The following is a 13893-nucleotide window of genomic DNA, read 5'->3' on the forward strand; positions in this document are numbered from 1 at the left end:
CATTTAGTAAGTGGAAGGCATTCTCTACAATAGAATAGTAAAGCCCTTTACTGTCATTGTCCATGTACAACAAAATTGTGAGTGCTCAACACCAGCTGTGCAGGTTTAAAATATATATAGTAAGACAGCAAGAATAAATAACAGGAAAAATGTATACAAAATAAGAGGTAGGCTCCATTAGAACAGGTTGCAAAGTGCTTGGTTTAAGATGGGGTTCAATTCAGTTTCTTTTATATAGCAGCAAAGAACACGGAAAACCCCAACACTCATATAACCCACCTTATAAGCAAGCACGTTGGTGACAGTGAGAAAGAATAACTGTTTTAAAAGGAAGAAACCAAACAGAACTAGGCTCAGGAAAGGGCAGCCAACTGCTGTGACAGCTTGGGGTCTGGACGAAAACAGGACCAAGACACACTATGGAAAAGAGTCAGAGATGAATAATAAGCAGTGATTAAATGCAGAGAAGTGTATAAAGAACATCACCTGACGGAAGAAAAAACCCCTCAGTGCATCATGCGACTAGATTACTGACTCAATGATTACTGATTACTTTATTTACCATGAGAAACTCGTGGCTTCTTTTTATTTTGACAGATTGATTTGGCTGAATCTGAGCAGAGATTTCAACCTTGTACGCTTCATTTGACCTTGACCTTCATTATTCAACCTTATTAGCTTTTAGAAGCCAAATATTGCTCCCATCATATGGGTAAAGATAGTAAAATATACCATTTCTGTATGTAATGCTTCAAGGTCCTAGATCAACGTTTAGGGTCACATGAATTAGGAAAAAGCTTTTAGTTTCCAGGAATATACTAAATTAGTCTTTATTTGAATTCTTTGAAACATTTTTTTCAATCTAACATTGTATGACTTCCTAATGACATAAAAAGATTAATATACTAAACTAGATTTTGATATTAACAATGCTGACGTCAGCACAAATGATGAGAGAACAGATAATGTCATCATACTGTGATAAATATATGATTAAACATCAGAGAAGTGCTCTCTGTGTGTTCTTGTTACTGAACTAGGTTTGCTTTGTACGACTCTGGCACCACAATTATAATCTTTGGAGTCAGTGGACCATACGACATCCAGGAGAGAAAAAAAAACATACAAAGTCTGAATGATGAACTCATTTATTGGTATTGACATCGAAGTAAATTAGGTATATATTTATGAGCTACGCCGATTCCCATATAAAGACAGTCATAGTCAAAGGGTGCAAAATCATCAAAGAGGTCACTCAAAACACAAGATTGTTTTGAAAAACATAAAAGAATAGCACTGTACATTCATCAAATTTTACTTTTTTTTTTTACTTTTTTTTCCTTTGCTATGCCAGCCCTGGAACAACAGAAAATATAAATGAATATATGAAATATATCCACATCCAAATATATTCGTTTTGATTTTCTTTCACCCTCTCATGAAGTTCATGTTTGCGGCTTTAAAGACTTTATTGCTGATGGCATCTGTCACTTTTACATCTTTGCAAATTGTATCTGATTCAGCTTTACTTTGTGGTCAGTGGTAATTGTCATTTAAATTAAGATAGAACTGATAAATGTGGATGTTACAAGTATCCCTTTTTTGTTTCTGCCATGTTTGATAGAAATGCATCACATACTTTTTATATTAATCAGATACATATTCTTGCTATTACTTGCCTTTTCTTAATGAGCCAGTAGTGTTCTACTAGATGTAGATCTGGGGACTGGGGAGGCCACTAAATTGATCACGTTAATTAAACAATTAAAGGTAACTTCTGCTTTGTGACATGCTGAATTTAGCATTAAAAGTAGAAAATTGTGACCAGAAAGAGATGCACACCATAAAGTCCTGAGATGATTGCAGGGTCCAAAGCCACTGCACAACTGTTGTCAGGTGTTTGACTCAAAGCAAGCTGGGAACATGAATCCTACAATTGTTGCCTCAGCAGATGTGAATAATCGTCAGGGCAGGCTGTGTTTACCAGTGTTGGTGAGCCTGTGCTGGCTGCAGTTTCAGATTTCTGTTTTCAGCTAACAGAATTGATTCCTGATGCAGAAGTCCGACATGTCTAAGATGGTTTTCTGCTCAGTGCAGCTGGAAAGAGGGCTTATCAGAGATAAGATAAAGCTTTTCCCACGATTTTTTGGTATTAGAGTAAACTGAAAACCTGAAACAGAGAATCGTGTTTGGTCTCAAAGATCATACTTTTCCTCATTCTGAAACTCCTGAATGTTTATCTGCAGGAGTGCATGCTGTACCAAGTTGACTGGCTGTTTCCATAACTGCACAAACAAGCAGATATACAGATATTCTAATGAAGTGTTTGTTGAGTGTAGTAATCATATTCTATAAACATCAGCATGTTTTTACTGGCTTTGTGTTGTCAGGCTAATATTAGCTATTGTCTCTCAACACTGCTGGGCTGTTGAATTTGTCTCAAGTTAAAAAGTTGCAGTTAGTTCCAAATGGTCCAGTTTAACCTCCTCCTTTTGTAGATGAGCTAAGACTGAGGTAGGATAAATGCATATGCACGGGATAGTCAAGGCTATAACAGAGTATGCATTTGGGATGATTTTTTACAAAGGAGAGGACATGTCTACATGTCATAGCAGGAAAAGCACAAACAGAAAAGCAGATTATGTCTGAAATCTATTTTTGCATCAGGAACCAAATTATCTCTCTGCTTCTCCTTCTATGAAACGTCTGATTGGGCCTCTGGAAATTTCTTCAGCCAGATCAGAAATGACAACATCTCTTGCAAACCTGTCCTGTTAATTGTAGTCAAGCGATTAGTGTGTCCATTGCCGTTTTGAAGAGAAAACAATTGTAATGCATGACATGAAAAGAATACCCTTTAGGTTTAAAATTGTTACTGCATAACTGAAGCTCAGACTTAAGCAAAAGTTCTCTGATTTCAGTGAGCATGGAGGTAGTTCATGCAGTTCTTTGTTTCTGGGCTGTTGGCTTATCAGCATTCTTCCTCTAAAAGCAGGTTTCATTTGCTTTCAGTTTTACTAAGCGTTTTGAAAGAAGTCACTGCAGTCAATTTTCACTGCATCCAGAGTCAGCTTCCCTCCAAACACCAGCGGCTCTATGAAGATGTTGTGATTGGAGATGAAAGGCATGTCCAGAAACTCTCCACATTTCTCCTCATCATCTTCCTCGTCCAAATTTCCAGGCTCGTGTGATGAAATATAATCAACAGTTGTGTCCAGAGACGTGTGCGTGTGATCGGAGCTGTCTGAGTCGTGGGACAAACTCTTAATGTACGTGGTTGGAATGACCGACTCCGGCTCAGTCTCAGAGCTCAGCCTGGTTGAAGGAGACATACGCAAGATTGGTTTTCTAGATTCACTGTTCTGCTTGGGTAGCTCCTCCACATTCACCAGGATGAGCTTTTCTTCCTCCCTGGGTTCACTGGAGCTGCATGGTGGCAGGTTCATGTTGCCCTGTTTGGAACAGAGACACGAGCTCAAATGACGAACAATAAGAGATGCAGTCCAACCTGAATTCTTCTTAACTTTTATACGTTTACCTTGTCTTGGGTATACTCTTTGGCCCACTTGCTGTTTGCAGGATCTGGCACAACATCTAGCATGAAACACTGAAAAAGCTCCCAAGACCTGAGGGAGAAGGAGAAAACTTTTTATAGCAACAAAATAATAAGGTGTAACTGCGTTATAGAGTTTATGTTGCACATGTACCTTTGCTTTACGGTTGAGTTCTGGTACAAACACACAAGAAACACCACAACCACGGCGCTGATAATACACACCGGTAGGAGGAACGCTTGGGTGTCATCTGCAACAGTGGCAACAAAATAAAAAGATGTAAGATCACGGAATACACCTTTATTTCCTCTGTTACAGCGCGTCTAGGACGCTTAACTCTTTGCAGGTTCTTGCAACAGGACAGCAAATCTACAACAGAATGGCTGAAAAGTAAAAGCATTAGGTATTTCAAAGGCCCACAGTCCAGTTCTCCACCCAACTGATGCGGTGGAAGTACTTCAAGAAAGCTAAGTATAAATAAATGCCAAGTTTCAATGAACTGAAGCAACTTTAAAAAGAAGAGTCATACAGAAAATAGATTTACTGCTGCTTATAATAGTTATGAGACACTAAGTCATTGTTTGGACTTATTTTCTCACAGGACTGCATAGAAGGCTGTGACTAATTTATTTTCCTCATTACTGTATATGTACATTTAAAAAAAAAATTATACATCAGTATCAGGGACTATTTTAACGAAGATCACTTGGATTGAAAACCAAAAAGCAAACAGTCTGAGTATAGTATAGTATAGTATAGTATAGTATAGTATAGTATATACTAGTATATACTAGTATAGTAGTGTGTTTTTAAACAGTTTCACTTAAAACAAAGCTTTAATGTGAAACTTTACAATTACTCGTATAAAATAAAGTTAGTGATAATAAGTTATTTAATATTTTATTTTTTATTTATTTAATATTAACACAGTACTACAGATGTGATAATTGACATGGACTTCTTATAGACCTGTTAAATTCAAGGCAACACTCAACAACCAGGTAGCTTAGCTTAGCAAAATGATTGCATTGGAAATAGCTTGCATGGCATGCAGACTTCCTATTTTACCGTCACTAGTGCAGTTTCAGATTTACTCTACAAACCCAAGAGTGGGATTGAACTCCTCCCTGAAAGAAACGAAGTGTAAAAAAAGAGGCTGCTTACGTGCAATGAAGAACTTGATCTTTTGACCTGCAGGACCATCTCCTGCAGCTGTTGAAGCACTCATCCACAGTCTGTACTCTGCTGGAGGCAGGTCTTTAATTATATACGTCCTCTCTGATGCTGGCGTAGAGTCTGAAAATGTATAAACACATACAGCAGAGGCAGAACATTTTGTCAGTGTGCATAGTTTCTGTTAAATATGTTTCAGTCACTGACTGTATATAGAAGAGCTCGGTCATTTGAGAGGGACTCAGCATAAAGTTGCTTTTCCTCCACACTGAAACGATCCAGCTGGGGTGGTTTGGAAGTCTGGCTAAGGTGCCTCACAGGTGTGAGGTTTTGGGGCTTCCCAACTTGTAGGAGGCCCTGATGTAGACCCAGGAGAGATTATATATTTTAGTTGGCTTGAGAACAGCTTGGCATCCCTCTTCAGAAGAGCTGGAGGAGGCGGCCAGGGTGAGGTTGGTCTGGTTGTCTATGCTTACACTGACCCGTTTAAGTAGCACAAACTGGGTAAATGTTACACTTTAAGGTGTGGCTGTCTTGTGATTCATAAGTCACAACTCTATAGATGCACATGCAATCTGTGGTTTCTTTGTGAGGCCCACCCTTCACTCATTGTGTCCGGTTTCCAAACGGCATGCTGGCAACAGAAGAAATGCTGAACTTCACAAACTAATGGCTGATGAATCCTCTGTATGATCTGTATGCTTTTTAAATCATCTGTTCTCTTATGTTTCATTTGGTTACATCGCTTCACAAGAAAAATGCTTTAATGCCTGGAACCATATTGAAATAACAAGCTTTTGAATAAAATATTAATGTGGTCCCTTCGATTTAGCATTCTCATTTTCTTCACCTTGGCTTTTTCTGAAAATGTCAGTAAAATAAAACAACTGCAGTTTAACTCTTCCTTACAGATTTTAGCGTTCCCCATGGTCTCCAAATAGATAGTATACTTGGTAATGCAACCCCTGCGCTGACTCCTGTCAAGCTCACTCCAGGTAATGTTCACGTTGTTTCTTCCCTCAACCTTCTCTTGGACACGTGGGGCGGCTTCTGGAGCTGCAAACCACAAGCACAACCCAAAACACTGCTTAATATGATGACCATTAACAAAATATTTAATATTTAATAAGGAATATTGACTGTTTTGTATGTCTTACCTGACTCCAAAGTGGCAACACCTTTAAATTTCCAACTAATGGAACTCTCATTATAGAGCACATACACCGCTCCGTCATAGCACTCATATGGCTGGACATCTGCAGAAAGGAGGACAGAAGCACTTTAAGAGAAAAAAGAAATGTGCATAATGTGTGTTTTAAAAAAGTGACAGTTCACTCATTAGAGGCTTTGCTTTTCTCCTGCTTCATTTTTCACTTCCTACCTGAAATGACAGCGTGGTTTTCGTTCTCGCCCAGCCTGACCCATCTGAGCTCCTCCAACTTGTTGCCATCTGGGTACCACTCCACTACATATGTGGTCGGTGGTGGTGCAGTTTCAGGTTTTGTCCAGGAGATGGTGATATTGGAGTTGTTGGCTGTTACTTGTAAGTTGTTAGGGGATTTGGCTGAAGCGAAAAAAAAGGCAATCATGTAATCACGTAATTCACAAATGCATAGACCAGTGTTACTAATACATTTGTAACATTTTAATGAGAAGACTTAAAATTAAAAGAAAGGGAACCAGACTGTGGATTTTTGTAATTCTCCTGACAAAGAAACAAGGCAGAATTACCATCTGGGAAAAGTTTTTCACTAGGCAGTTAGGAATTGTTTTAGTTTTTGCAACAAATAGACGTGTAAGGTAAACTGCAACCTGAATTATTACATAAATAACTGCCCCTGTTTTGTGGAGGGCCTCAACATGTTGGTGTACGCTGATAATGCACAACATTAAAACCACCTGGCCTGATACGAGCAGATCGAGCATGCCATCAACACAGATCTGACCCAGAAAACATGCACGCAGGAACACTAAAACTGTGATATATCTAATCTATAGGGTGACATTAACATACACTGTGTCATATCTTCCCTATGCGAAACTGAAAATTAATTCCTGGGAAAAAGGAACTAATGGCATGAGAGTCACCTTCTACGCCCTTCCCCCAAGTCACAAGTTGTCTTTGGTGTAGCTGGATTTAATTTTCTTGTGGTCCCACCCACCAAATCACACTTTTTCTTTACTGTCTTAAAGAGCCGCTAAGTTAAAGCCAGACTTTAGAGAAGTCTCTGTGTCCATGCTGAGTTTTGAAAACTAAAGGCAACGAAAATTTGGGACTTTGTTTTATTGTGTGAGACAAGGGACGAGGGATAAAAATGCTTTCCAGCCACAGGCACCTGGACGCTCTAGGGTTACTGCTTGGGCCGGACTTGTTGCATGGGTGCTCAGTAAGATTGGGCTCTGGAGAGTTTGAATGCTAGGTCAACATTACAGACTCTTTATTGCATTCCTCCAGCTGTTCGTGAGCAGCTTTTTCAGTGGCGAGGTAAGGACACTGTGGCCTGAATGCACTGTAACGAGACCATCAGTGCCATTCACTCAAACTGCAGGGGGATTTTGCTGTAGTCGAATTTGGTCTAATTTTAGACCAGATCTGTCCTTGAAGAGCATATTCCAAATATGTTTTTGGTGAACCAGATAACTACAAACAAAGACATATCAGTGTTTCAGCACAGAAGCTCTGGTTGCAGACCAGACGATGGAAAAAGAGATGGAAAAAGATATGTCAAATGTCTTTGTTTTTTTTACCTTCAGTACGCCGGGTTGTTACTCTGGCAGGAGGGGACAGCCCTTTGGTGTTGCGAGCCCTCACTGTCACATCACAGCTGGCACAAAGTTCAACTAGACAACTCCTTTCATTGGCACTGACGTTGGTGATGACACTAAAGCTAGAAATGCTGAGTTCATATCCTAGAATCTTCCCTCTAGAGACGGAAACGTTCATCTCCTGAAATCAAAGAAATAAAAAAGCATCACATCAGTTTTTTTGATGACTGGAGGATGCAGACCAGACAAAGGAAATGATTACACAAGCCTGGGATTTAGATGCCGCTCAAAATCAACATCACAGCAAGATGAGTATGTAAGACACATCATTTCTGTTCAGCTCCTCTCTTTCTTGTAAACTGAAACTGTGGTATCTGCTGACAGGTTTCACTTGTCTCTCAGTGTCTTTATGTGACATTGAAAGTTTCGAGGTGTGTGTGTGTGTGTGTGTGTGTGTGTGTGTGTGTGTGTGTGTGTAGGTGTGCGTGCGTGCGTGTGTGTGTGTGTGTATGGTCCAGAGTGGTGATTGTGTGAGTGTGAATGTCACACCTCAGAGGTGGTCAGTTGTTGACATTTAGTCTGCAGAATAAAGTAGTAGTAGTAAAGCACAAAGATCAGAAAGTGTTACTATGGTTACAATGTCACATGCCCACACAGACACACAGAACGGGGAGAGGGGAATACATGTAGACCTCAAACCCTCAGACTCAAGCACACACAGCAGCGCTATGTGCTGTGTGTCAAGTGCAGTGCAATTTCATGTAATTCAGCTCTGCAGCAAACATGTTAAGGATAATAAACAGTGAAAACTGTATAAGTTTTCTAATAAGACTTACCTTCCAGTAAACTTTCATGTCTTTAAAATCAGATGCAAGCCACACATCCAGCTCTTTGGCAGGGGCTAAAAAAACAAAACAAACTGCAGTAAGTCACCAGGACATATTAACTCAATTCATGCAAGAGAAGCTAGTGAACTGGGTGGGTTTTCATTTCAGTAAATGAGCGCATCTGCATCAACGGTGTGATGGTTCCTTATCAGCGATGAAATGCTTTGAAATATTTTAAAAAGTGACAGACATCCATTGTGCAGCTCTGTTAAACTTTCCATCTTAACTCTGACAGTAATGAGTAGCAATTCCAAGAAACCCCGTGTTATTTGAATCAAAGTCCTTATCTAATTAAAAAAAGAAAATAATGCACAAACAGTGTGGTTAAAAGGTCTGTTGGTGCAAACCGTGGTTATTCATTATTAAAATTAATTCTATGAGGCTTTATTCACAAACTCTGTGATGCTTTTGGAAAGTTCTGTCTAAACCAAACTTGCTAAAGTCTTACACAGGGGAGGGTGGTTTCCTCTACAGTAACTCTGGCAGCAGTGTGTGACCGTACATGAGATGTTGTAACCCAGTGAGGAAGAAAAGGTCACTTCCATCTGTCATTTGTGTACAAATGTAGGAAGATGTGGTAAAATAAATGTAAATGAGGTTAGAGGGAGTGCTTTGTACATTGCCTCCTAGAAGACGCATGTATGCTAGCGTCAACCCTCTTCCAAAGTGCACTGCCAGTTATTACTTTCTTTCACTTCCAGTAATTTCTCAAAAGAAGGAAAATTTAAGTATTAATGATAACACACAGCAGTCACATGGTCACAATGGTTCCCTGTTGATGAGTTCAAGTGCTGTTGTAAAATGAGATTTCAGGGTTGGCCGCTTGCAACTTTTTAAATGCCAGTTTCAGTTGTTTCTATTCAGAGTGTTTATATTTTCAAATACAGATACCAACCACAAAAAAGGATATCACAGCACTGCCTAGTGCAAAAATGAAAACACCTATGAAATGATCCACTTTCACAAGAAAAGGCAACATATTGGGTCATGTTTCTCTCTAAGCTGATTTTCATTGTGCCTTTGACGTCATGATATTAATCATCTGTGGTCATTTAATGTTTGTAGTTAAAATAGCCTTCTTCAGAGCTCCAGAGAGCACGTTGCTGTCCAGAAAAATGAGGAAGAAAGACAAACTGCAATTAACGTGTTTGATGCACACACGCTCGAAGAAGGCGCGCAAGACACTCTTCACAAACGTTGCTTCACCTTTCTGTCAAACTGACGTTCATGGAAAATGATGATCTGTCACTGCTGTACATTCATAGTTTTACATATATGTACAGAGGCCTGCATATCTTCACACCATCAGTATTAAAAAAATGCAGCGATACTTCCCATAAAGCATCACAGTCTTCTTCACAGCTTCACCTTTCTTCCCTGTGCCTCACTATTGAACTTGTTTATAATTACACTCAATAAATATTTCCTGAAGATATTTATTAAATTAGCAATTTAAGAAAACATGCATACATCGTATTGGAAGTAGCTGCTTTTGTTCTCAGCACAGTAAGACCCATTTCAGTGGCTCAGCCAGTGGTGAGCAGATAAGTGCCTCAGAAACCGAGAGGAAGCACAATTGTATTATCTGATGGTCTGCACAGATAAAGCGCCACAGATATACTGTATCTGTACCTTATTATCCGTCTCTAGACAGAATGTGTAGTGTCAGGAAGTGCTTCATAATACGCAAAGGCAGACCTTAAAACAGCCTTCCGGAGCTGCAGGTTAACACATGAGTACTTACGTTCCTCTTGAGTCCATGCGTAAATGTTTGTGCTCCACTCACTCCACAGGCCGGTGCTGAATTTAGATCTGGCTCTGAAATGGTACAACCTGTAGGGCTCCAGAGAAGAGATGGACCAGTGGGAGGAATTCATCTGCACAACCTGTAAGTTAATAATAAATACATATTTTTCAGTTATATAACCTCAGATTGCCATATAGATAGGAGTTTTGCATGTGGAAGTGATCCGTGAATTAACCCATTGTAAGAACACCTGAGAGAAGATAAAAGGACAAATTCCAGCTTGTTTTTACGACTTGAGCATCATTGTCAATTCACTTATACTCATATCAGTCCTGCTACTCATATATGCCTCTCGATCTGAATCAGTAACAGACCTATTTGGTCTAACTGTATATCTTCAAAGGTTCATGTGATATCTCTGACTTCTACTTTTCTCACTGAAAGTCCCTAAATTCTCAAACTCTGAAGAGTTAAAATGTCTTACTGAGTCCTGATAAGTTGTCCATGTCTGCTTTTCTGCCCTGTACTGGATCTCCAAGTGCTGAGTCCTCACAGGCTGCTCCACTTTCATGATGCACTTCCGGGAGTAGCACTCTGGCTTGCCGAGAACGGGAGTCGACGGCATCACTGTTCGGATCAACGCAAAGTGGTCACATAAATGACAAAATCAAACATTTTGTACAGCACTAAAACAAAACAGGTTCCTAATATTTGCCATATATGTATTGTCTTGATGCATGCTCCATCCAGCGTGTAAGGAAATCCATCTGGATGTTGCGTTTTCAGTGGGAAAGGTGTTTCATCCCTCATCCGTTAAATGAGTGACGAAACGTTTCCCGAGCTAAAAACGTAACATCGGTGTGAGCAGAATCATCTTTCTGGGATTCCTCTGGATTATTATTGGCAGGATTTGGAAAAGAGCATGGGTGATCATCAGTAACCATAAACTTCAAGATTGAAGTATAGAACAGTTTCCACTGCAGAGTTGGCGTGAAATTCTACCCACAGCATCATTACGTTGTCATACCCTTCAGTCAACCTGAAAATCTTTTCTTGCTTTTTTTTTTCTTTTTTTTCCCACAAGTTTCATCTCTGGAGTCATTGGTCTCCAGTTGATGGTAACTTATATGAGTCTTACCAATTTTACTGAGTGTGTAGTTAATGATGGACGAGTTTGCAGAACCCAGTGGGTTTTCAGTTTGAACCCACACTGAGATGAGCTCGACTGATCTGGAGACAGTGAAATTCACCGACAGCAACTCGGTTCCCTTATCGGAGACTTTGTATGACGTTGATCCATCTGAGTGACTTCCAGAGACCCCCTTCACCCTGAAAGTTTCAGTTGACAGAATAAACTGTTATTGATGTGTTTTAAAGGCAAAACTGACAAGCAGAATATTTGTTTTTATAGCAGTATGGTGGTGACTCACCAAAGCGCTGAACTGTTTCGAAGATTAGTGTCCCGTCCTCTGTTCCAAATGCAGACCACAACTCCACTTTCATTCTTTACGATTTTGTAGATGCATGAAATGTTTTTAGGGCGATCTGGTAGGTCTGGAGATCAAAGAAGACAGAGAAAATACTCAACTGAGTACTGAGCGGAGAGCTAAAGCATAAACAATACTAAAAGTAGTAATTTGTCTTTTTATGTCAAGCTGCATTTGTCAGAAACAGCAACAACAACCAAAAATAGTTTATTTTCACACTTGAGTTAGCAAATCCTATATAGAGTAAATAAGCAACTTATCATAGCTAACTTTGACACTTAGCTGTGCTCACTCCTTAACATGCAACCAGAGTGTACATTATGTAAAGACAAAAAAGCAGAACCAAATGACCCTTTGACAGCTTTTGTAACTTAGAAGTGCTAAACATACCCTAAAATAAAAAGTTCTCAAGCTGAAAGACAAGTCCTGCCCTGCAGAGCATCGCTCAGGACTTTTCAGTCTATTCAACATCAATCTGTTGGCTTTTTCTAATTAGAAATAGAGAGCCTAAAATCCATGAACCTGGGCTAAAAGTCTCAGTAGAGGGGACTTTCATGCTCACTGAATACTCACATCCAGCTGAGATGTCAAGTCCACAGGGGTCCAGATCTTTACGGTTCTCACAGTGACAGCTGTATGTTCTGTTCTCTGTTATGTTCACCACCTTAAAATGTATGGTTGTAGAATTCAGTGCTTTGTGTTTCTGCTTTGTGGGACCTTGGCCACTGTACATGGAACCCGTACACATCAGGTTAAAGATGCAGAACACCTCAAAACTGGAGCCTAGCTGCACTACAGAGTCAGTACTCGACCTGATGACGCAGGATTTGTCACCTAAAACAGAAAGAACAGCTTACAGACTGTAATAACATGATCATACATATATATATATATATATATATGTGTGTGTGTGTGTGTGTGTGTGTGTGTGTGTGTGTGTGTGTGTGTGTGAAAAAAGTTATATCCCAGATGGCAGATACATTTGGGGTTAATTGGGGCTATGCCTGACACTTGGCTCATGTAAGATGGGCCAGTCTGAGTCAATGTCTTTAGTCAAGGCCAAATTTGGCTCATAGGAACCTGCAGAAACAGCCAAACATTAACTGCTAATCTGGATTATGTGAAAATCTGATTTAAATATAATTTCAAATGTCAATCTTCACATTTGCACACAAAAACACTGTCCACACGTTCTTCTTCTAGGCATATTCTTCGTGATATCAGTTATCACATTAGTTATCATATATAAACTATCACATACAAGGTTCACAAAGGACGGACAATGGGAAAGATTCTAGATCACTACCTTTAAGACTTCTTTAAAAAACACACCAAACAAACCCACTGATCGTGTTGCTGATATCGAACTTTTATCACCAACATATATAAAGAGAAAATAAGAGATATGTTAGAAAACTGAATCCACACATTTATCTAAGCTTACCAATGCAAAGCTGCACGGCCAGCACGGCAACGGCGACAAAGACCGACCGTAACTGCAACATTGTTGCCACGAGTCATCAGCAACTTTACAGCAGCCTAAGTGTCTCTTCCATTGCCACGGGAGCTGCTTCGCCTTAAAAAGGAGAAGTAAAAAAAATGCCTGCGATCTCTTATGCTTTCGATGCAGCGACTGTAGAGGTGGGAGGAATCAAAATAACATTATTGATTAGAAATGTTCACTTCATACAGCCAATAAGGTCGTAACTTATAAAATGTATACATTGTGAGGCATGTACCAGTGTCAGTGTGATCTCACGCATGGTTCAAGTGCAGCAGAGGACAGTATATAGTCAATAGTAGTTTAAAAACAGGAGAAACGATCCTGAAAGTCACCCAAATATCACATCTCAACATCAAATTTAACTTTTAGTTACCGTCTAAGCTGTTCGTAGCTCTAGCCGTCTTCGTATCGGATCCTAAACATCTTCATTTAGAGAGAGAGCGCGTCCACACTGCGGTGGTAACGTGAGAGCGGAGACTCCGTGTTGGCTGGCTGCCGCCCCTGATGTGAGGTAACTAACTCCTGAAACTGGTCTACCTTTACTTTAGAAATTATCACTGAAGCCAGATAACCACAGAGGCTTCTGTGCGCACCCAGGCTGCACATCAGCACTGCCTACTTGTCTGTTTTACTAATACGTGCATCCAAGATTTAGCGAATCATTCAATCACGATTTTTATTTTATTGCGGTTATTACCAAAAGTACTAACTGTAAAGTAAAAAAATATATATAAAAATGATTTGGGTGGGGCATTTTGTGGTGTTTAGCATATTC

The 13893-nt window shown here is 39.7% G+C and overlaps 1 protein-coding gene across 1 annotated transcript; it reads right to left on the reverse strand.

The window, feature by feature from the left end:
* Positions 1–209: 209 nt before the first annotated feature.
* On the reverse strand, positions 210–13820 carry il12rb2 (interleukin 12 receptor, beta 2a). Its single transcript, XM_005948088.3, has 16 exons — positions 13492–13820; positions 13059–13247; positions 12188–12448; positions 11558–11681; positions 11266–11456; positions 10612–10754; positions 10125–10266; positions 8330–8394; positions 7476–7674; positions 6109–6291; positions 5885–5983; positions 5637–5783; positions 4719–4850; positions 3708–3804; positions 3539–3626; positions 210–3452 (listed from the first exon to the last, which is right to left on the reverse strand). The coding sequence occupies exons 2-16, from the start codon at positions 13117–13119 to the stop codon at positions 3018–3020; spliced, it is 2367 nt and encodes a 788-aa protein (XP_005948150.1). The 5' UTR covers positions 13120–13247; positions 13492–13820; the 3' UTR covers positions 210–3017.
* Positions 13821–13893: the final 73 nt, after the last annotated feature.

The sequence above is a fragment of the Haplochromis burtoni genome, unplaced genomic scaffold (assembly GCF_018398535.1).
Source record: "Haplochromis burtoni strain Fernald_Lab_line unplaced genomic scaffold, NCSU_Asbu1 Contig_572, whole genome shotgun sequence".
Lineage (NCBI taxonomy): Eukaryota > Metazoa > Chordata > Actinopteri > Cichliformes > Cichlidae > Haplochromis > Haplochromis burtoni.

What these genes read in the sequence shown, in the direction of transcription:
- il12rb2 (XM_005948088.3), bottom strand. Translation starts at nt 13,119, where the DNA reads ATGTTGCAGTTACGGTCGGTCTTTGTCGCCGTTGCCGTGCTGGCCGTG. An exon ending in GGCCGTGCAGCTTTGCATTG is followed by an intron (nt 12,449 to 13,058) that starts GTAAGCTTAGAT and finishes TTTCTGTTTTAG; the next exon opens with GTGACAAATCCTGCGTCATC. An exon ending in GGACAACTTATCAGGACTCA is followed by an intron (nt 10,267 to 10,611) that starts GTAAGACATTTT and finishes ATTAACTTACAG; the next exon opens with GTTGTGCAGATGAATTCCTC.